Consider the following 23,520-nt stretch of genomic DNA (forward strand, 5'->3'; position numbering starts at 1 on the left):
GTCCTCCCCCGATGACATCATACTCGCTAACACTGTAAAAATCATTTCTTTTCTCTCTCATCTCTTTTTCTTGAATTTTTGTATTGTTAAAGAGGAAGAGAGACGTTGCGCGAGAACTCAAAAACAAAAGCAAAGAGAGTGCAAATGTGGAGTGGTGAGTGGTGGCATCAGAGCCACTTGAGCCGAACCACCACATCACAAATCTAGAGAAATCACAAATGGAACGGTATCTTTTAGAGATAACCTGTTATTTTTCTAACAGTAAAAAGTGTTTTTTTTTGAGAAAATAAAGAAGAGATGGCTGCAAAAGTGATACCTGGGATCAGCCGAAATCATTTCCCAGATCGTAGAATAAGTTATTTATTGAAACATTTTTTTCAGATCAATCAAGGCGTATAAAAATAATTTTAGATCCGTTATCAAGCGGCATCAAGACGGTTTTCATGGCATGAATGCCACATCTTTTTGGGTCATTTAGCTTTCAGATTTTGAAAAAAAACCATACCTGACATGATGGACACAGGTTAACGCTCGTCATGCGAGCTTTTCACGGTCGAGCAGTGTCAGCGCACTCCTCCTTTTCCAAACTATCTCTCTCTCTTCCTTCTTCGTGCACCACAGTGCGTTCTCGTTCTTCTGAAAAAAAAGAAATTTGAGATCAGAAGAAATGGGCGAAGAAAAAATGGAAAACGACGACGACGAGGACCGACTTTTCAAAGCTTTTCTTCTTCTAGTTTTGCAGTTTAGTTTTGCATCCACCCTCACATTGAGAAGAAGGTGGAAAGGATGAAAAAAGGAAAAAAGAGCAATGTCCTTTCGAAAAAAGGAAACGAAGGAAGCAGAAGGAAGGACAGGAAAAAGAAAAAAGGAGTGACGATCAAAGTTTCGTTTTTTAAGAAAAAAAGGAGAGAAAAGACTTCTGACCACGATGAAATGACGGGAAAGAGGTGGAACAAATGAGAAATAATACGAACAGAAAACATTATGACGTTCAAAGGAGATTGAGTCTTGAGTGTTAAAAAAGGTGACGGGGGGAAGAGATTTAGATGTGAAAACTAGAAAATCTACGAATCGAAAAGAGATTAGGAACAAGAATTTATTGGTATCAACTGAACGAATTCAAAACGGAAATTCTGCCAAACAGGGTTAGCAGCTGATACAAAAAAGAAGTAAAGGGATTCTTCTGCTTTTCATCTTTTAACCCAAAAACAGACGGAAAAAAAAAGGAAAAAAAGAAACAAAAACAAATGAAAACGTTTGAAACTCGGTGTGTGCTTGTGTGGTTTTTGGGTGTGGGAGGAGGGGATAGAGGGTGCTAAACCCACTATTTTTCGTCTCCGTTTCCTTTCAGTCACCCAACAAAAAAAACGTTATCTGGACAACGGGCGGGCGTCGGGGGCCGTTCATCACCTCGCCGAACCACCCATATTTACGCGAAGAATTGCAGTTTTTGACGACGGAGACGTCCTCCTACACCACCCGGAGCCATCACAAATATGCACAAAAACTCGAGTTTTCTTCCTTTTTCTTTTTCTTTTTTTCGTCACCAAAATTGTTCTTTTTTGAAGAAAAAAGGAGCGTCCGAAGAGAGGAAAAATGATGGGTGATGTATGGGAGATTAGTTGTTTAAGAAAAGAGAAGAAGGAGGAAATGTTTCTGTTCCTTTTACACATTTTTAGATGTTTCAAAGATCTTAAAAACGGTTTTCTTAGATAGCAGAAATCGAAAATGGCATTCTTAACTTTTTTCGAGTAAAATGTTTCCAAACGAAGAAGAAAAAAGAAGAATTCGAGAGGAAAACGAAGAAAGAAAAGGAAAAGAAAAGACGAAAATTCGGAAAAGCCGGGGACCAGCAGCGACCCAGCAGTGAAGGGGAGAATTTTAAAACAGGACGGCGGTCGGCCGGAGAGCACACGATAATTCTATTCTTCCTCTTATTCTCACGTCTTCATATTAATTTGATGATTAAAATATTTCGTGTTTGGAGCGCGTGCCGTCTCCGTTTTTTCGAGTCACCACTTGAAACTGACACGAAATTTTGGAAATGATCATGAGGACAGGGTTTCCAGAAAAATACGGGTCATATTCAATTTGAGATCAGGGAATGGGTAGGGGGCCGAGATGAAAAGGATTAATTTCAAGCAGTCTGTGGAAGAAAATAACAAAATGTAGGTAGGACAATATATTACGGTATCGGGAAAGGAAATCTTGATAGGGAAAAAGTAATCTATTGTCATACATGTAATTTTGAATCACATATTAAATCAGGTTGAAAATCACAACTAATTCAAAAATTATAAAATTCAACATTTAAAATTAAAGAATTCAAGAAAGTTTTGCGATAAAAAAATGGATGGAACCTTATCAAAAGGATAATATAATTGAAAAATTGATAAATTTACGGGTGAGACCAGTTTTAAACTGATAAATTAGTATCAAAGACCGGAATAAAATCATCTAAGATCTAAAAAGAATAGAAAAAAGCATAAACACTTCGAAAATATCTGATTCAAAGTTAAAATTGAATTAATTAATAAAGAAGTCGAAAATCGAGAAAACCCTACCATTTGAACCAGAAAAATAGTTTTAGAGACGACTTGATTGAAATTCATTAAAATTGTGTTCTTATTCAAAAAAATTACTGTAATATTTATCAATATTACTTTTTGAGTGCAAATTAGTTCTTCATTAACCAGGTATTCTAATTTCGAATAAGTTGAAAACTTTTCGAGATTTTAAAAGACTGCGAAAAACATTCTTCCGAGTTTCATATCCTCAAAAACTAGTAGGAAACGAATGAAATGAAGTTTTGCTTTTAATTACGATTGCAAACTACCTAATTATTAAGTTATTAGATTAATTAGTCGAGTTAGTCTGAGCTGAAAATATAAAAGTCCAAATGAAGTACAAAAAGAAGTAAGCAGAATTAGAAAAGCAGAAAAAAAGTTAACAAAAAACGACGACTAATAAAAAAATTGAGTGAAAGGAGCAGGCGGGGGTGGGTGGAAGAAGAAGGAAGGAAAAAAAGAGGTCCATCAGTCCGTTCGTTCCGTCACACCATCACTCTCCACCAATCCATCCCCTTCCATCCGCCAAAACACGACGAGAGCAGCCGGGAGCCAGCAGCAGCACTTGCTCCTTCTCTCACAAAGATGTATAAAGCACTCGGGCCGTCTGCCGTCTCGTTCTCCGCTTCACCGCCGCTGGCTGCTGCCGCCACCACCACTGTCGTCGTCGTCGTCTTCTTCTTCTTCGGCTGGCTTCAGAAACTGCTGAGAGAGAGCTCCGATGCTCTCGATGGTTGGACGCAGAGACAGGAAGCTCAGCCTCGGATCGATACTGCATAGCGGGGCGGCTCTCGAAGTCTCACTAACTCTCTCCGTCTCGTTTTTCTCTTTGATTTCGAGACTCACACGACCCGGGAAAAGCTCACGAAGTGGGGTGAGAGAGAGAATGAGAAAGTGAGTGTCGACATTTGTATGCTGTTTCATCGGAGAAAAGAAAAAAACGCGGAACATATTGTGAATGACTCTTTCTCTCTTTTTCTTTATTTGGTGGTAAGTGAGAAGCTTCGGTTTGAATGCAGCAGTCACCTCTTTCTTCTTCATCTTCTTCGCTTTTAAAATGGCTTCTATTAGATTATGCGGATATATTCACAATATTTCTCTCTTTCCTTTTCCTGCCTTATCTTTGCTTCTTTTCCAGTCTCTCATTCTAGGTCAATACGAATTTCAATAACTGAAATCGTATCTCTGAATGATGGAACAAAAGCGATTGTTTCTACTCACGAAGTTGGTTAAAGAAGCTTGAACGGATATATCATTTCAGTTGTTAACTCATAATTTCGAAGTAAATTACTAGCGATAGAGGACTATGGAAAATTTTAGCAGTTTGTTGGATTTAAAGCATTTTATGTTCATATTTTCATATTGATTTTATATGTTACTTTGAAATTTATTAGTCATTTCAAATTATAAATGGAGATGACGCACGATTTGTTACCACTGATTAAGTTTTGAAAACGAACGGTTTTCTTTTAACGGCTTCAAGTAAGTATATAAAGATAACCAGGTCAAACACGAAGTTTCTAAAATTGAAGGTAAAGATAAAAGAAGACCATTCCAGTTACACTTTATCTCATTTTTGTATCAAGAGCCAATAAACCGAAACAAAACATTAAAAACACTTGGTTTTGAATGAAACAAAAAAAGTACTTTTTCTACAGTACTCAAGTCTCCACCTTCTACTTTTTCTAATAAATTCTAGTTTTCTGTCAACTCAAAAACTTCCAAAAAAGTTAATTTAGGGCTTATAATCTAAATCATGTCGTATTTTTCAAGTTGAGAAGTTAATTATTTGCTAATGGTTCTAATTAGTCTTCCAACTTGATTGAAAGTTGGCAGACTAATTGATTCAGTCAAAGTAACCTTCTGGTAGAATCCCTTGACTTAATTGTCGATTCCACCAAAAGATTAATGTTTTTTTTCATTCAAAAAATAGAGAACTGATCATCCTGGAATTTACTATCTATCAAGTTTTCTTTTTTCAAAATTCACATATTCGAATAATTAGAAAAGATACATTTGGAAATGGTGTTTTTTAAGGTTTCAGTGACAGAAAATTGCAGAAGAAAAATAAATGATTCATCGGTGTTACGTAGCTATTTTAGGATTATGAGCATGGTCAACGTCATGGTCACATAAAACGAATTAATTAAAAATGAGAGAAAAAAATAAAGAAAAAAAGAACATTTGGAAGAGAAAGTCAAGAATGAAGAAGCCCCCACACAGAAAAAGAGAAGCAAGATGGCCGGGCGGCTCCTCACTCGGACGGATATCAATGGTTTCAACTATAGTCGTTTTGCGAGTTTTGCTCTCTTTTAGCACCTGCGTCTCGAAAACTCTCGCCACCAAAAAATGTGGACACGGGGACTCTTTTCTTTTTTCTTTTTTCACTGAAGAGATGGATAGAGACCGCCTTTAAGCCAACTAGATGATTCTCAACGAGTATTCCGTCACGGCTTTCTGGATGCCGTCACGACCCATTATGTCTCTACATTTATGATTTTTACTTGACCATTCGGAATAATACAAAAGAGAAAAAAGGGGAACCACCCGGCTAAATGGATGAAATAAAAGAGAGAAAGGAATGAATGATGAAGACGTCCGCGTGAGCGGCTAATGAGATCAATTGAGAAAAAGAAGAATTTGGAAGAAGAAAAAGGAAGAAAAGAGCAGCTACAACTTCATCAAAAGAGAAACAAGAGAGATAAAGTTGAATGGTTTTGAGAGAGAAATTCAGAAAAAAGGGCAGACAGATTGAGAGTCATCTCTCAGTCACCCAGTCTGCTATCTTTTTTGAACACAGATCGTGGATGTCACTGCTGGAGTGGGTATATACCTTTTTGATTCTCTATTTGATAGAAGACAAAATAATAAAAATCAGATAAACTTCGTAAAGGGTGAAACGTTTCAAAGATTCCGGTTCATTCTTCGAGACAGTCGGTGGAGAATTCGTGAGATCGATACAACGTTAACATCTACAGTAACTCACTAGAAAGAGTTCGAAAAAAATTGAATTCCAAAATGCTCAAAAACTATTTTTAGTGATCTTGGTTTCAACATTAACACGTTCTTCGATTATTAAAAGGAGATGCACTTTCAAAGAGAATTGGTACCGTTTCGCTAACAGAAAATAACCAGACTTGCAAAATTCTGGATCTTTCGAGTATTTGAAAATTCGGGTGTTTGAATTTTAATTTTTTCCAATACAATTTTTTTTTGCAAAGTTTTTTTTCTGGAAATTTTCCATATTTTTTTAAAACTGTATTTCTCAAAACCTTTTGAAACCTACAGAAATCAGATTTAAGCAGTTGACTCCAAAAAAAAAGGAAACTTTTTACTTCTGATAATAAAAGTGTTAGACTCATTTAGAACTTGAGAAGCATCTCAATCTGTCACCAGGTTTTTATAACCTTGGAGAGAAAGGCTCATCCTGGATGATTCTCCGTCCGTACAGTCCGTCTTTCGATGATCTAGGTCACACCTGTTCCACCTCTACATGGACACCAATTCACCATTCTGAAGGTCATTTCCTTTCAAGAGACACAAAAAACCAGTGGAAATTAGCAGATGGTTGCTTCGGTTTTTTGTGGCATTGAAAATTAGAAAGGATAAAAGAGAAAACCAAAGGATTTTCGTAACGTAAATTATTTCATAATTCGTGAGGCGAGTCACTAGACAACAACGTATCCAAAATGGAAATGAGTGAACCTATTTGGAAGTGAAATATGATCCATTAGTTATGACTCTGCTCAACCAGAAAGGATAATCTTGGAAAGAGGAGAAAGTGAAAATGAAACTTAAATTTAGAATTCTGATTCGAAGACACTCGCACAAGTACACTGACGACGGGAAACGTGACAAGAAAAAAGAAAGAAAAAGGAAGAAGAGGACAGCTGAAAATAGAAGAAAAGACATGTGTAGAACCGAATACTTGGATATAAAACGAATGAAATATCACAGCTTCTTGAATAGACATTCTCTACTTTTCTTCTCAATTTATACTATGGTCCGACAGAGAGGAAGTGGGCGGAGTCGAAGAGAAGCGGTTCAAATGAAAAAGAAATTTCGAATACGGTAAATGAGAGCTCGTTAGCTGTACGAATTCAAAGGGGAGGAAAGGATACGGACCATTAAAGGAATGGGTGTAAAATGGGAATGAAAATGGGCAGATGCGGGGGAAAATGGGGCGGTACGGTAGTCGGATGATGTCACAGAATCTGTCGAAAAAAAGATAAATTTGAATTTGAATCTGAGTTGACTTCTTTTGATATAGCTGTATTACATACTACACAAATTGAAACTTCAAAATTTATTTTCTCTGATTCTTATCTTGCAGGCTCTGGATCAATCAAGAAATCCTTTCGATTCTTGGAAAGTTCCTCCTGCGTGGGAGCCGATTTGATCGATCTCTGCTCTGACTCGCGCAGCAGAAACCCCCTTTTGACCACACACAAACAGATATATCTGTTTTCTTCGAAATGGTTTCAATCAATCAGAGATATTACGGAAGTGAGAGAGATGGTTTAAGAAATCAAAATAGGTCAAACAATCCATTCTCTCTAATAGAACGGCGCCTCATTACTAAAATTCAAAAAAGAAAGTACTCTGGTCACAGGCATTTTGGTTGTCAGAAAGCAAGTATGTAATGTATAGAACTTTCAGAGAAAACTTGGGAGTCGGTGTCGGTCATTTAGATGAAAGACCTACTTTTAAGAGTGAAAGTATTGAAAGTCTTGAGTAAATGTGAGCCATCGTGTTTCTTCTCTTTCATAACGAAAAAAAGTAATGTTGAAATTCAAGTTTGTTGTTGACAATTACTTGAAAATTGATGAATCATTTTGATTTACAGCAAAAATTCAGTTAACAATGATGAGATCTTGGTGAATTTATGGCCAACACTTTGAAAATTGAGAAATGATTCCACTGGTTTCATACGAATAAGGATACATATGAGGTCGCAACCAGCTCGGAGTTATCTTGGGTGGGTGAAAGAGATTCAAGTTGAACCTGGATATTACTTTTGCTTATTAGAGAACTCTTTTTGAATTTGGACAATTCGTCGTTCTTTCTATTGTTTCTAGGTTTATCTAAGACTTTCTGTTGATAGATCGATTATGCCCAAAGCTGAAAAAGGATGAAATCCTTCACGTGAAATTCACAAAAAGCAGGTGGTTCAGATCAAAAAAGGAGGGATTCCGTTTGTCTCTCTCAGACATCAGGAAGATAAGTTTCGGAGAAAAAGGCAAAAAAGTCTCTTGTTGTTGAAAGTGTGCGAAATCGTACGGTTATGCGCGCGGATAGACGATTCAGTCAGTCTCCTCCGAATCATCATCTCTCCTCCTGTTTTGAGAGCTCGGTAAATACTGCACCCGGCGGCGCGAAATAGTACATACGAAGGTGGCGGCGACAGACAAATCTGTGCAACATCCATTCTTCTTCTACTCTCCATTTTGTGTGGAGGCGGCGAGGATTTTGCCTCATCTCTGAATGACGAACTGTATGTGAATGATTGAGATTGAGTATGAATGGAATTTACTAAAAATTTTATTGCCTATATGAGAAAAGGTAGATGATAAAACAATGAGAGAATGGAATGGGCATCATTGGAGAATGCACAGCCGGAGACTTCAATAGAAGTATCAGCAGTCGCAATCTCCAATCAGCCAAAGTGAAATTTCTGTAGAAGGGGGAAGGGAGCGGGACTGTTAAAGCAAAGAAAATCATGGGCCGGTATAGAATCAGTCGGGGTACGAGAAGGGATCATTGAATGTAGAAGGGGACAATTATATAGAGCTTTAAAAATTTGATAAAAAAGGAATGGAAAAGAGAGTAGAACGGAAAAGACACTTTTTTGCAAAGAAGAGCTTCACCGTTCGCGGAGGATTCTTAGAAAAAGAGGAAAAGTTAATTAAATATGAAATGAGGTAACAAAAAAGGAGGGGTGCGGAAGAGAAAATCAAAAATTAGCTGATCCTCGTATAACAAAAAATGGGAAAACAATAGAAGTAGGAGTGGAAAAGAAAAAAGAGGGAGCTTGAAAATGGGAGGGAAACAATGTCCTACGACGAATTAGGCGAAAATTGACCGGTAGCAGACAAAAGAGGTGGCTAGTTCGCTAAGGTTAAAGTATCCTATAGCTTTTATAAAATATAACAAAACAACTTTTTTTCGAAAAGAAAAATAACGAAGAATGGAGATGTGAAAAACCGAGCGTGAACATAACGGGTTAGGAGATATATTACGCATTCTAGTAATATGCAAAGAAAGTATTCAGATATAATAGAGAAGAGTAATATGAAAAGAAAATGGAGTTAGAAGAAACTACGAAGTGGCGAATTTTCAGGTTGACCGCTTGTTCCGAACGTAAGCAGTTGAAGAATTACCATGGTTCCACCGGAGAGAAGACCTGAAAAAGTGAGATGACGATTTGCGTTTTTACTCCATTCTCTACCCGGACTTAATTTTAACACGAAAACGGATTGATATACAAACGGGGAATTAAACCAAGTACAGATATGCGAATTGCGCCTCTGCTCCCGAAACAAGTTTTTTTTTCAAATTTCTAACTAAATTTTGGATTTAGATATTGAAAAAAGGCTGATGTATTTATAAAATAGTAAATCAAAAATCTAGATGAAGCATGATCCAGACATATCCTAACTTGACTTCCCGGCACCCATACTATTTATTATATTATGTATTTTTCTAGTTCAATCTTCCCGTGTCGAGTATACGTAAAATAATAATAATGTAAAGAATAGTATCTCACCAGCAACAGGAAGAGTGACTATCCATGAGAGCGAGATGTTTCGGAATACTCCCCAGTGTACTTGATGTTTGGATTGGAGCAAACCGACTGCAACAACCGATCCTACCTACAATTTTAATTTCAAAATATCAATTACGCAAACACTTTTTGAAAAACTTACCTTGCACTGAGTGGAAGAAATTGGGAGACCAAGTTTCGATGCAATCAAGACAGTAACGGCAGCTCCAAACTCCACAGCAAATCCAGAAGCAGGTGTAATTTTGGTGATGTTTTCTCCGACAGTGTAAATGACACGATGTCCAAGAATCCAGAGACCAAGGCACATTCCGGCGGATCCATAAAGAAGAAGGTACCATGGAGTTGACATCTTTACAGAATCTTCTAGTCCAGTACTCGCAATCAAAACGAGTGAGACTAGTGGTGCGATTGCATTGCTGACATCGTTTCCTCCGTGAGCGAAACCTCCGAAGCAGGCAGTCATCACTTGAAGAAGTGAGAAAAGGCGCGATGCTTGTGGATCTTCTGGTTTGCAGGAACGGAAGAACGAAGCGAGAGATGACGATGGTCGGATTGTGTTCTTTGGATTAGTGAAAGAAGAAGTTGATTCTCCATTGGCAGGGCAGGTGCTTACAACGATAGTTGGTTGATCGAGAAGAGCAACTTCTAGAATAAAAAAACAGTATTCATATCTAGACTTTTACAACTAAAACATACTCTGATGGTCTTCGTTGATAGTCATTTCGAGGCACTTTCCGTTTCCTTCTTCCAATTCAATATCCTTCCGTTTCGAACCATTCTTGTCGTGATGATGTCCATGTCGCTGTTTTCCGGTTATTTCAAGAAGTTCTTTGCCTAAAAACAAATATTTATTTGTAGTTTCGAACTTTATAACAGAACTTGACCGTCTGTAAACTAAATTTATTCTATAAAACCTAAGACTCCTAGTATTTTAGGGGAAAACGATAAGGCATCTGAACAAAAAATGCCAGTGCCTTATCGACAATGGCTAACCTCTGCTTCCAAATCTTAAACATACTCAAGATGTGATCCTTGAGATACGGAGCCAGGAAAAATGCGAAAACGAGAGCAACGACCAATCCGAAGACACCCGAAATAATGAGACATTCGACAACAGTGAGATTATTGAGGTACAGGACTGAAATATCATGTTGTGATTTTATTTGAGCATACTCAACATACATGAGGGTCCTTTGTAGACGATGGCGAATACGTTGAAAGCAAAACAGAGGAAGTAGAGAACAGGAAGGACTCGAATCCCACTGTGCAATGGTTCTTTCCGACGTAAAACCAGATGGTCAAGGGAGCTGTAGATCACAACAGACATTAATCCAGATAATAGTGGTGAGACAATCCATGAAGCAACTGAAAAAACGTTTTATCATTTCGAAATCCATAGTTCTGGCTTACAGATGTTGTAAATTTTTTCCCAGATGATTACGCGGGATCCATTAGCAACGAGAGCAAATCCGATAGTAGCTCCAACAATAGAGTGAGTTGTAGAGACGGGCAGCTTGAATGCAGTCGCCAACAACATCCACACACCGCATCCGGCGAGGATCGCGATTTGTCCCAACATGATGGTTTGGGCGAGTTCGTCATTGCTCATAACAGTGGTACCGTTTTCATTTGTACCGAGCAAAGACATATGGATCACGCCTTTACGCATAGTGTCCGTGACTTGATGACCTGAAAACGAAGTAGTTTAGCATGAGATGTTTTTTTAGAAAGCGCTTTATCATGTTTCAAAACGTTTAAAGAGTAAATGCTCACTCACCAAGAAGACAAGCTCCAAGAGTTTCGAAAATGCTAGCCAAAACATATGCTTGATGAAGAGTCAAAACCTGTAAAAAACAATGAGCTTAAGGACATATTACGTGTTGCAAACCTTGCTTCCAACAGAAGTTCCGAACGAGTTCGCGGTGTCATTGGCACCGATAGCAAACGCCAAAATGAATGCTATGACGGCTCCAATTCCAACGAGAACGGGAGCAATCATCTTCGAATTTGTTCTGAAAACGAAACAATTTTAGATACAAGCTTCATGTGGAGAGGCGGGAGGAATGAAGGAAACACAAAGGCACGGTGTTTATCAGTAGCGAATTTTTGCCGACAGCTGATGGTCTCTGATAACAGTCCAATTTTTGTGCCAGAAATAAACAATTGTTATCTTTAAGTCTATTACCACCAATTTCCTATCTCCCATGTGATCAATTTGGCGTCACTTATTTTTTAATGCTTTCCGGTGTAGCGTTTTTGACGTAAATGGTACTCTTGGAATGCTTTGTTTCAATGTGAGCACACTTCAATGAGCACAACTCTAAAAAGTACGCGAAACCGAAACTATCATCGTCTTTCTATAATTACATTCGCTAATATTTATAAAGAGAGAATCGTTCTTCAAATACATTAAATTAATCTAGTCAAACTCTGGTTTAACTGCAGCCGGAGAAAGATCGGAAACGCGGGCGAAAATTGAAGAATAGAGAATGTAGACAGAGAAATAAACCAGAGCTCCCGGAAGATTTAATATTGAATCGTAAAGTTAACTTCCTTGTTATTTCAGGTTCAAAGAATATTGGCTACAAGTATGAAATTATTATTGTTGTTTTAATGAACGGCACAACGCGATTCTTGTGTTGTTTTAATGATACGAGAGAAATAAACTCACCAGAAGATAACCGTTGTATCCGAAAGCAAGATAGAATAGACTCGGGTTGGGATGTGGAGTTGCGGTGGCTCAGCAGGGCCCTTCGCCTGTGGTTTAGGCGAAAACGGTGACAAGACGTGAGAAAACTCGCCGCGCACTTCACTATCCGTGACAATAATTACCCCTGAAAAAAATTATGTGAGACTATGAAACGAAAATTAGATAGAATGAGAGAAGACAACTGGATGGAGAAATAAAAAGGAGGAGTCAGGGAAAAGAAAGAGTTCAGAGAATTCAACAGACACATTATCAAAACTTCTGTCGGCGACAAAGTCTAAAACGTCCGCTCTCGCCCACATTCGAAGATTTATGTGACTGTCTGTGATAGATGTTGATACGAAAAAAACGGGCGCGAGAAGGTGAGAAAACGAAGGAAGGACACCTTGCAAGAAGAACAATGCTATCTTACTGGTTGTTCTTTAGTGAATGACGTGTTGGTCGTCGTGTTATCTCGAATCCTGGGTCAAACTCTAGATACCTCGTTAAACAAAAAAGACATCATATCTAATCACAAAAAAAACAAAAGTTTCAGTATTGACAGATAGGTTTAGAATACGATAAATGCTCAATAAACTGACAGCTCTTAAAAATAAGCATGGAAGTTACGCTTTTCCTAGTTCCAATGACATCATATATTTTTAGAGACTATCTGTTTCGTTAAAAATATTTTTGACTCGTGATTTTTCCTCGCAGATTTCATAAATGATCGCTGAGTCAACAACAATAGAACATTTCGAAACTTCGGTAATGCTGACATCACATCACATATATTGTTCGCCAAAAGGAACAATTCAAACGGCTGGAGGAAATGAACGAAAAACGATGCGCAACCTTCGCTTTCATCGGTGCGGATGCAACATTAAAAAAAAGTGTTCTTTGTTTGCTCGATGTGCTGCGACTTCAAATTTATTAACAGTCGCGCACTGTAAGGTTAGGCAGGGCAACGGGACGCAAAATGAAGAAAAAGAGCAAATTTGACAACGAGATTGTTCAAATTTTATTTCGGACGAAGCCCAAAAAAGCGTTGAAAAGGGTGGAAGATCATCAGATGATTGAGCTCGGGAAATGCCTGAGGATGCGGATTATCTAAAGTGGCAAAAGAGAGAAAAGACGGATAGAGAACTAGTTTACGAGTTTCGTCTTTTTTTAGGATTGAATTTGTGAATCAGAACAAAAAGAAGGACTTCTCAATCGATTTTGAAGGTGATATTGCATGGGGAAAAAGATGAGTCGGCCGTACTCTGACGCGACGGGTGGGGTGTAAACGGTGCTCTTTCCGTTGCTTCTCGTCAAATGTCAAAGGCGATGAGACGCAGATCCAACGGGTAGAAACAGATCCCTCTGACCTATTAGTGAAGTTCACGAAAGATGCACGGGAGAAGATAGAGAGAAAGGAGCAATCAATTTGAAATGGAAGACGAAAGAAAAGATGGAAAGAGAATCCTCTCATTCTCATTCACTCTCGCTTTGCCCTAAATCTTTTTTCCACTCCTAGATTTCAAAATGTTGGACTGGTGCCAAGTAGTGGTCGAATGGGAAACTGAGTGTAGATATATATGATTCAAATAAGGCGGCGCCTTTATGAGTGCTTTGAAGGTCACACGTTCCTTGCAGGCGCGCGCTCTTTCGCAATCACCCAAGCCGCGCACAAAGAACATGTATTGTTGCTCTCATGACGTCACGGAGTCTAGGATAAAAAGTTTTTCTTGACATCGAAATTCATCCTGACGGAATGTATGTGAACAGATAGCTTCTGAAGAATAGATTTTCTCTTCATCATTCTACCGACGGCAGAAGAAAATTAGATTCGGTGGAAGATCAAGAATCAACATATTCCTCAGGAGGTTGGAGCGAAAACACGAAATCGAAAACAAGAATGCATTTTTCAAATGCAAAACTCATTCGGAATGCTGTGAAAACTGAAAACACATGGTCACGGCAGCGAGTTCATGGGATCTAACGGACTCATCATTAACTAGTAGTTTGTATCCACATTCTTTGAAACTACCTATCTCTAATCAAAACGCAGGCTTACATTGAGATTTTGGGTCTAAAGCACATGCACATACATAAAAATTGTTTCCAGACGATAATATGCAAGATTCGTTGTGAGACCCAACATGACGCAAAATGACAAAGGTCAGAAGTGCGAAATGAAAAGTGAGAGAGAGAGGAGACAGCATACTACGGTAATATTTCATTCCCGATGCACTTTCTTTGTTCTCCAAATGTTACACTGCTAGTAAACGACAGTCGACTGGAATGAAAATAGAGGAGAGGTAAAATGGCGAAATACTGGATAGAAGGTGTACTTTCATATCTCTACAGAAGAAAAAATTCAGCATCTATTCTATTTTGTTCATTCATAAATTGGTTTTTAGCGTATTAGAATTTAGAGAAAATGTGAAAGAAGGATGGGAAGAAAATGTAGCAAGAACAGACAACTTCAAATGAAATCATTTTCGTCACATTTTGAAGAAGCAACCATTCTAGAACAGAATTCGGAACGAACATATTTCAATTTGTCAATATTTCGTGAAAAATAGGAGCTGATCAATGCCTCCAGAGTTTTAAGACAGCGTTTCATTCTGACAATTGTGAAAATGTTGCTTACATAAAAAAATGATAGAAAATAGACGATATAGTAGATTACGTGCGATTGAAGAAGAAAAATGAGAGAAAGGATGCAAAAAATGATACGAGGCGTTGCTCGAACAGCTGGTCGAACGGCACAAGAGAGCAACTATTGACGGGCGAGGTTTCGAAAGTTGGGGAATTTGCTAGAAATAAAAAAGTAATATCAAGAAGCTCTTTAAAAACGGATTGTCAAGATAAAATGTCGAGCATATCGCTTTCTGTTGGTTCGGATTCCTCTTTGTGGGCAAAGCTCAATGAGGTGCTTTCCCAGTGTTGGTGACTGGGTGCTGAGAAAAAGAGTAAGAGAAAAAAGGAGTGAGCTAGCTGGCATGAAGCCAAGTGCGATGGAAAAAAGAGGGAGCGAGGGAACTAGAGGGCGCGAGTTGTGGTGGAGAAGATGAGAGAGATGCGGAGACGAAGAAGAAGAAGAAGAAGAGCAGCTCGAAAACGATCCATTGCGAAGACGACGAAAACGGATTTTCCCACTTTCGAATTCGGAAAGAGAATCGAACAAGAAAAGAGCACATTGTTAAATGTTATTTTTAGAAGAGAACCATTTCACTTATATACCAGCAAAGTGGGCGGAGAAGAGAGATAGATGGAAATAGAGAAAGATGGGAATTCAATTCTGATGAGACGAGGAAATACCGCTGTGCAAGAAGAGTACATTAAGAAAAAGTAGTCACAGCACACTTTAAAAAAGTATTACATACGCACTATCGCGGGATTAAGCCAGGAAGCTATCCGAAATTCCGGATTTTTAGCTATCATGGAGAGAGGAATTCTCAGTATAAAGAAAAACCTACGAACAAACGGCAAAACTCAAAACATCCTATAAATATATTTCAAACAAATTTTACAGAAAAGAGTAGTTTTTAAATCAGAACAAAAATAATCTTCGCGAAAATTAGGCTGCAAAAATGCATGGGAACTTGGTTAAAATTTGCGCAAATTGTTTTGAATTTTTGGTCTGCATTATTTCGTGGGTTACTGTAGCTGCATGCGCGTGCACACGCACACAATTTTCAGCTCCTCCCCTTTTTGCGAGATGAAACTGAAACAAGTTTTTAACAGAATTTAATGAATAACATTATTATTTTTCGCTGTTTAGTTTTTGTTAGCACATGCTGGGAGTTGAAATATGTAGGAGCTGTATCTGGTTAACCCGTTATCCACAGTGTTTATGTCTCAAAACTTCAACGTTTCACGTTTCAGTAATTGTTGTCATTTTGTTCATTCATTGTCCTTCCAGGGTCCACTGAAGACGAAAACATTATAAAATGTCTCTTCTCAACAACAATATCTCGGAAATACTTCAACGTGGCGACACACCCGGTAAACAAAGGTTGGTTCCAGGTTCCTCGAATCCCACAATTATTCATATCCGACCCATTTGGCATTCTGAATGCAATGTCCAGTAGGCTAACATCCATTAATTTTTGCTGAACATTCGCCACCCGTTCCGTTCAGAATTACTTCGATTTTTCTTCCCGCTTGAACAACGACAGATTCTGACATTGACACCAATCCGCCTGTCAGTCAAAAACGTCACTACTCGTAAAATAGTGTCAACTGTTCTTCGTTTGAATTCCACTAGTTTTATTTTCTTCCAAGACGAAATTCACAAGATATATTTCATGCGCTCATTTCCTCAGATTGTATGGTCAAACGCTTCCTACAATAGTCTGTCCCATTGATAGGTGGTCTCAGCAAGTTATCGATATATTTATAAATTGGTTTGGGCGTTCTTCAATTTCAAATCTAAACCAAAAAGTACCAGTCTTCCAAAGGTCAAAGTGAAAGGTGACAGAGTACACTCACTTGATGTGTTAATGAGATGCTAATAAAAATGTCCAGTTCCTTGTTCACTATTCTCTTTTAAATGAACAGACTAGGTGCAATTAATGCGCTTTAGCAGGGGAAATTCAATGTTCTGCATTTTCCAAAAAACCAAGAAGCACTTCCTTGGCCGATACCGAAAGCTGAACCCATCACAGCTTTGCATAATTATCCTTTCTTTTGCATTCTTTAACATCTTCCGACCACGTAATGTGATTTTGTTTTATTTTTACCAGCAATGTACGAATCGTATTCTCTAGTTTTAATGTCTGGGACGGCAACGTTTTGCTCATTGGACAATGAGTAACCATGAATTTATAGTTCAAATAGATTTATTATTCGATGGCGGTCAACAAAGTGTCACCTCGGCATATAGCTTTATAAAAATAGTTTGTATGGATGGGTTGTAGCGAAAAAGCAAGATTTTAAAAAACTTTTTGATTCTTCCAAAATGTACCCATTAATTCATAATTTTCCGTCGAAATCTATATTGTTGTCGTCTTCTCCCACCCTCACTCAAGACTGCTCATTATCAAATCCTCATTGCCACACAATCCATGCCCTCTACTTCTCTCCCTCAATCTACGTCTCCACATCCCTCAATAGTCTATGACTTTCTCCATCCATTTCAACTGCTACCTATTCCACTCTGCGTATCCTCCATTTCTATATTCTTTCATTGTCGCTTCGTCCCCAACGCATGATGTTCATTGTGTGTGTCTCTTCTCTTTCTGTTTCTTCGGGGCCAACTGCGTGAGAGAGTGCCGCGCCAAAGCCTATCCATCATCGAAATTCGCTAATTTCCCACCAACCACCACTAAAAATCCTTTTATTCGTTTCTCGGCTTCTCTGTGCTATTTTATCCGATCTGGAAATCCAGGTAAAATCTCCGAAATATCTCATAAATCTGTCAACATGGCGTGTTTCTCTTGGGGAAACGGAACGGGAACCAGGAATTGGAAATTAAGGGCAAAGGGCAGCGTTATGCTACGATTTCATCACAAAATTTCGAGAATCCTAGCCTCTTTCGCAACTCTTCACGCCCATTTTCATCCATGCTGCTGGTATTTTTTCGCAGAAAAAAGTGAGCAAAACCCCACTCTTCGACTGCTGTCCTTCTGTTCCTCAACTAACACTTTTACGACTCATTAAAGGATTTCTCTTCTCATTTTCATTCTATTGCAGATCGGAAATTCTGCCATCCGCTCCACGAAGAACTACACCGCCTACGGGCGCCATAGTTGCTGCAAGCGGAGACGAAAAGCGAAGAGATTCCCAGCCGTTGTTTACAGTCATGGCTAGCTTTCTCGATTTTCTGCAGGTCAACAAACACAAGGTTAGAATTGGAGAATCTACAGAAATCGGCAAAAGTTTTGATGATTTTCCCAAGTTATACATTTAATTTTTGATCGTATTTCCAAAAGTTTATGTTAACTTTCTCAGGTTACAACATTGTTTGCAGACATTTCGACCGAAAAAGAAGTTTCCACAAGGCACTCTTCGCTACAGTCTTCACAAACAAGCCGAAGCTACACTGCATTCAGGAGTGGACCTTCGTCATGCGGTCAAATTGCCTCCTAGTGAAAATTTCGATGATTGGCTAGCGGTGCATAGTAAGTAGATTTCTAGTTTCACATTCGATTCGTTTTGTTTTTCAGCCGTGGACTTCTTCAATCGTATCAATTTGATGTACGGTACGATTTCAGATGTTTGCACTCGAGAATCGTGTCCAACAATGTGTGGAGGTTCTCGTTATGAATACTTGTGGCAAGATGGACTGGAATACAAGAAACCCACAAGACTCCCAGCTCCTCAGTATATGCAGGTTTGTTTTTGTGTTTGAAACCTGATATGTGTATTTCTATTTGCATGCTTTCCTCCTTCTCTTCAATTGTATGGTTTTGTAAACGGATACACATCATGAGATAAGTTATTTCAGCTGCTAATGGATTGGATTGAAGTTCGCATCAATGATGAGAGCATATTTCCATCAAGCACCAGTCAGTTGAATCCAAGTAAAACGGCAAAAATAATTGACAGTTGATTTGCAGATGTGTCATTCCCAAAAGATTTCCGTCAAATCTGCAAGAAAATTTTGACTCGTCTTTTCCGTGTTTTCGTCCACGTCTACATTCATCACTTCGATCGGATCCGAGAATTGGGTGCTGAACCACACGCAAATACTCTTTACAAACATTTTTACTTCTTCGTCACAGAGTATGGAATGGTTTCTACTAAAGAATTGGAAGCTTTGGTGAGTTTTCATATAAGTTAAATTTGAAAAAATCCTCATTTTTTCAGAAGGACATGACCGAACGTCTTTTGGAACCATCGAATCGTCGTGCTCCAATTCCTTCTGCAAATGCTTTCCGTCAATGAACTCTTCATGATATTGCTGTCGTATCCGTTCTCTCCCAAAAATCCCAGTCATTCTCGGTTGTGAAGAATCAATAATTTTATGAACGTAATTTTTTTCTTTATGAACGTAATTTTTTTCTCTCACTTCTATTATCGGAATAAAAAAGTTCCGACATTTTTTTACCGACGCGCAAGAGTCGCGGTACTGGTAGATCAGAAACGCCCACTCATCATAAACATTTCTTCTGCAAAATCAGGGCACGGTTTCATTGAATTCGCGGGTGAAGTTTTGTTTAAAAATACCACTTTTTAAAAAAAATTTGACCTATTTCCCTTAAAATTTCATTTCCACCATGAAGTTTGAGGAAAAAAGATCAAATTTTAAAGGAAATAGGTCAAATTTTATTTAAAAAGTGGTATTTTTTAACAAAACTTCACCCGCGAATTCAATGAAACCGTGCCCTGATTTTGCAGAAGAAATGTTTATGATGAGTGGGCGTTTCTGATCTACCAGTGCCGCCACTCTTGCGCGTCGGTAAAAAATGTCGGAACTTTTTTATTCCGATAATATTCTCATTAAATTGTCTAATATAACCGTAATCAGACCAAATCTCTTTTCTACTTGCCTTCACCTCTCGTTCTTTGTATTTGTTATACAAATCTTTCCTACAACCAACCAGAGTATTATGATTCATTTCTCTTAAGTACAATAAAGATCTTTATTGTAACTACTCGTTCGAAGACACTGGTGGAGATAATATTTGTTGAATTCTTGGAGCCAAATCCACTTCTGAACGCAGAAACCATTTCGCGACAAGACGAGAGAGGGCCAAATGAAGTGGGCGTGGCATTTCACGAATACATTTGAGAAGAAACCAGAATGTAGGAGACCAATCCTAGAAATTTCGAGCGTGGCAAACAGATTAAAGATATGATTGAAATCATACTTGTCAAATCACGGGCCGGCCCGGGCCGGGCCCGCTGAAAATTTCAGGGCCCGGGCCGGCCCGCAGGGCCCGGAACCAAAAAATTATTTTTGAAAAATAGAATTGAAAGTCTTGGAAATTAAATTTTTTCTTCGGTCTGTACTAAATCAAGGTCGGGGGATTCGATTAGACTACTTTCAGAAGCCTCCAGCAAGTTCTTGATCCTGATTCTGATCATCGGCTGATCATCACAGAGACTTTGAGAGGCTCAAAGTTTATAGTGACAAAATAACTTATTCTGACAATTTCCGTTTGCACTTGTTGTCTTTTTATAATTTCTAATCAATAATATGTTTGCCATAAAGTAGTAAACGAAAAAACAATGGGAAAACGACGAAAATTTTTTTTCAATATTTTGACGGGCCGAACGGGCCGGGCCGGAAGATTTTTTTAGCGGGCCCGGCCCGGCCCGGCCCGTGACAAGTATGATTGAAATACCTTTTCAGCTTGATCCCAACTGTGTAAAACAGCATAAATTTCTTCTTTATGAGTCAATTGATGAAATGTGGAATGGAAGAATAAATCAAGAAGACGTAGAATATCACGGAAATCTTCGTTCTGAAAATTATCAGTTATTTCAGAAAACAAAAAAAAACGAACCTGAAGTTGTCTATGGATTGTTGATATTGTCAACCCATTTTTCACTTGATCCGAATACCAAAATTGTGTTTTTTCGTGTCCTTCGTCATTGAGTTGGGCATCAAGAAGTTGTTCGTCGAGGGACTTGTTCTCTGGTAACGGATTGCCACATCGAATTGTCAATCGATAATCATCTTCGATTTCAAAACTCACAGAAGAATACATCTTTTGAAGTGTGATTCTCATAGCAGTATAAACAATCTGGAATTGAAATTTGAAATGAATTCAGAAGAGATGCAGTTACCTTCGGAACTTTCCCATAAAGTCTTGATTCAGGTTTACATAGAAATTTCTGATTGTAACTGACATATTCTGAAATGAGCATCATCTTCTGTTTCGGGATGATCATTCCTCCATTATTTCTTATCAATAGCTGAAAGTTTCAAAATAATTTCTTCTCAGCAATTCCCCTGAATCTTACTCTGAATTTATGCAAAGTTTCCACTTGTTCTTTACTCTGAACTGCTTTCGCCCTTCGACTTCTTACTGTATCCACAGCTTGACTAGGTGACATTCCCAATGCAAACATCATCCATCCAGCTATAACCATTCCAGTTCTTCCGTGTCCCGCATGACAATGAACTGCTATTTTTCCCAATGTCAAAGCGAAATCCACGACTTTTACTATATCCAGTAGTCGAGTGGGCGTGCATGCTTGGAAATCCGGAAGTGGAAAATTGAAGTGATACACTGAAATAATTTCGTGGTGTTTTCTTCAATTCCCGACAGAATTCCGTCGAAAGACTCACTTCCACCATGCATTAATTTCTCAGGATCATAGCTAAATCCACTTGAGAGATTACCGTTTCCACAGAATGAATGCTCACCACTCTCTTGAAGATTTATAACAGACACGATGTGATTTCTATAGAAATGAAAAGGAAAGAGATTCACACATTTGTTATTCAACGTACGTTTTGAATTTCTCAATTATGTCCAACTTCTCAAAATGTTCAACTTGTAGACGTGCCATTGCGAGAATATCCGAAGTTATCCACGTGGAATACAATCCATCGATAGCTTGAATTTCAGATTGTCCAGTCACAACGACACAGAATCTACATCGAGGACCACTACAATACAATCGACATTTTTTATCTCCAGGAGTCAAACTGAGAATACCAGTACGTATAGATGAATACGTGGCAGATGCTGAAATTTTCATTTTTTGAATTATCATGAATGAAAGATTACCTTTTTCATCATCTTCCAACTGATAGTCATTATTTTCACTGAAAAACCACAACTTGGGCATTTCGAATACACAACTATATTCTTCTTCTTCTGGTCAATTCAAGAGACGACGTCTTCCTCTTTTTCATTTTATCTAAGAAAAAGACTTCATAGAAATATGGGCGGAGGGAAGAGTATGTTAGTGTGTTTGAGCATGTCAGGCAGAAAAAAAGAAGAGAGTATCTATGGCAACGCTTCAAGAAAAATAGAGTCGACGGGAGCAATTCTCGAGAGAGAGACACACGTTTTTCGTCGCCAACAACTTCCGGTGAACATCCACTTTATTTCTAGCCGGATGGGTTTTTATGTGAATGTTTTTTTGAGTGTTACGTCATGGATTGGGTCAGAAAATAAGAGAAGAGCATAGGTTGAAATGGGAAAAATTCAAGATACACTATCTTATGAGATGAAAAGCTAAGAATTATGAAACACTAAAGTTAAAGAAAATGTCTAAAACTTTATTTCCGATTGAAATTCATAGTCTTGGTATACTAAAAAAGTTCAAAATATCCGTTCTTCTAGACAACTGATTTCTTATACTGTTCAATGAAGGCGTCATGAGCTTCTTGAACTCCAGCTTCCTCCATTAATTTCTTTTTTCGAAAATAGTTGAGAATCACTTGATGAACGAAAAGATATTGAGCGTCAGTCTGAAAATTATACAATTATTCTGATATTTTTTATTCTTTATAATCCAATTTAACCTGAATTGAGTTGTTTCTCTGCTCACGAATCTTGACCAAAATCTTGTCTCCATCTTCAATTGACTGCCCTGAAATTAGCTGATCCATCACGTATTCCAACATCACAACTGATCCAGTTCGACCGATTCCAGCAGAACAATGAACTACGATTGGTCCTCTGAAAATGGTAAAAATTTATAATGTAGGGAGAGAATGTCCTACTTTGAAGGTCTAGCTTGATCAAGTAACTCGAGAATAGCCATATCAGCAGCTGGAACTCCACGATCCGGCCAATCATTCCAGTGATAGTGAATAGTTTTCAATGAATTCCCACCAGGTCCTTCAATCAAAACCTCTGATGCTATAACTTTGGCTTTCGCATCGGGTGCTCTGAACTGGAATTGACTGGAGGATTCCAACTTGACCGTTATCTTCTGCCCTCCTTCTTCAAACTCCAGCACATCTTTTTTCTTGTTCGGATAGTACTCATAACACTTTTTTGATCCTTTTTCAGTCAGATTGCACAACATAAAAATGAATTCAACCCTCTCCTGAAGACACATATACCAGAAATCGGCACAAGTCTTTTCCAGTGGTGCTTGAGTACAAATGAAACGTTGGGGATTGGTTGGAACGGCCACATAATTCGCATGAATGTATTCATGTGGCCATGGAGAATTCAGTTTTACACGATTATTGTCAAGGCATCCGACGTCTTTGTATCGATTTTTCCCATTCTCTTGAGCGTTTTTAAATGCTTTCATTTTTTCGAAATCGTTATAACGCTTCATGGTTGAAAACTCAGCACGAAGACCTTGCGGCATTTTCTCAAGAGTTCTAGCCACGAATTTCAGTATCTGTTTCTTCTGTTGTTTCCTCTCAATAGTTGTTGGCTCATCGAGTACAGTCGACTTCTGACTACGTTCAGTAATTGCCGAGCGAGGTTTCTTTGATCGTTCTGTAGTAGAAAGGGAATATATATTATATGAGTGAAGACCAGAGACTCACTTATTTTGGACATTTCCAATCGCTTCGAAAGCTGTCAAAAATCGAGAACTGCCGATGTATGATTGTTCAGAATTAA

General features: G+C 38.3%; 5 protein-coding genes across 5 annotated transcripts; 2 read left to right on the forward strand and 3 right to left on the reverse strand.

Moving 5' to 3' along the window:
* Positions 1-8,875: 8,875 nt before the first annotated feature.
* GCK72_013938 (uncharacterized protein) lies at positions 8,876-11,350 on the reverse strand (the record flags this gene model as incomplete). Its single annotated transcript, XM_003107974.2, has 9 exons — positions 8,876-8,970; positions 9,334-9,439; positions 9,494-9,996; positions 10,048-10,185; positions 10,370-10,489; positions 10,534-10,716; positions 10,762-11,040; positions 11,129-11,195; positions 11,240-11,350. 9 exons carry the CDS (start codon positions 11,348-11,350, stop codon positions 8,876-8,878), a joined length of 1,602 nt encoding a protein of 533 aa, XP_003108022.1.
* On the forward strand, positions 10,785-11,384 carry GCK72_013939 (uncharacterized protein; the record flags this gene model as incomplete). Its single annotated transcript, XM_053730069.1, has 2 exons — positions 10,785-10,843; positions 11,219-11,384. 2 exons carry the CDS (start codon positions 10,785-10,787, stop codon positions 11,382-11,384), a joined length of 225 nt encoding a protein of 74 aa, XP_053584841.1.
* Positions 11,385-15,978: 4,594 nt separating this feature from the next.
* Positions 15,979-18,916, forward strand: GCK72_013940 (uncharacterized protein; the record flags this gene model as incomplete). The annotated part of the gene is made up of 7 exons (XM_003107849.2): positions 15,979-16,043; positions 17,723-17,873; positions 18,000-18,150; positions 18,196-18,362; positions 18,477-18,537; positions 18,589-18,791; positions 18,839-18,916. 7 exons carry the CDS (start codon positions 15,979-15,981, stop codon positions 18,914-18,916), a joined length of 876 nt encoding a protein of 291 aa, XP_003107897.2.
* A 707-nt stretch (positions 18,917-19,623) lies between these two features.
* On the reverse strand, positions 19,624-21,775 carry GCK72_013941 (uncharacterized protein; the record flags this gene model as incomplete). The annotated part of the gene is made up of 8 exons (XM_053730070.1): positions 19,624-19,791; positions 20,320-20,439; positions 20,482-20,721; positions 20,765-20,893; positions 20,942-21,210; positions 21,270-21,385; positions 21,435-21,672; positions 21,715-21,775. 8 exons carry the CDS (start codon positions 21,773-21,775, stop codon positions 19,624-19,626), a joined length of 1,341 nt encoding a protein of 446 aa, XP_053584842.1.
* Positions 21,776-22,271: 496 nt separating this feature from the next.
* GCK72_013942 (uncharacterized protein) lies at positions 22,272-23,457 on the reverse strand (the record flags this gene model as incomplete). Its single annotated transcript, XM_003107818.2, has 4 exons — positions 22,272-22,403; positions 22,458-22,614; positions 22,659-23,394; positions 23,445-23,457. The coding sequence occupies 4 exons, from the start codon at positions 23,455-23,457 to the stop codon at positions 22,272-22,274; spliced, it is 1,038 nt and encodes a 345-aa protein (XP_003107866.2).
* Between the last annotated feature and the right edge of the window lie 63 nt (positions 23,458-23,520).

This window comes from Caenorhabditis remanei, chromosome IV, assembly GCF_010183535.1.
Source record: "Caenorhabditis remanei strain PX506 chromosome IV, whole genome shotgun sequence".
NCBI classification, from domain to species: Eukaryota; Metazoa; Nematoda; class Chromadorea; order Rhabditida; family Rhabditidae; genus Caenorhabditis; species Caenorhabditis remanei.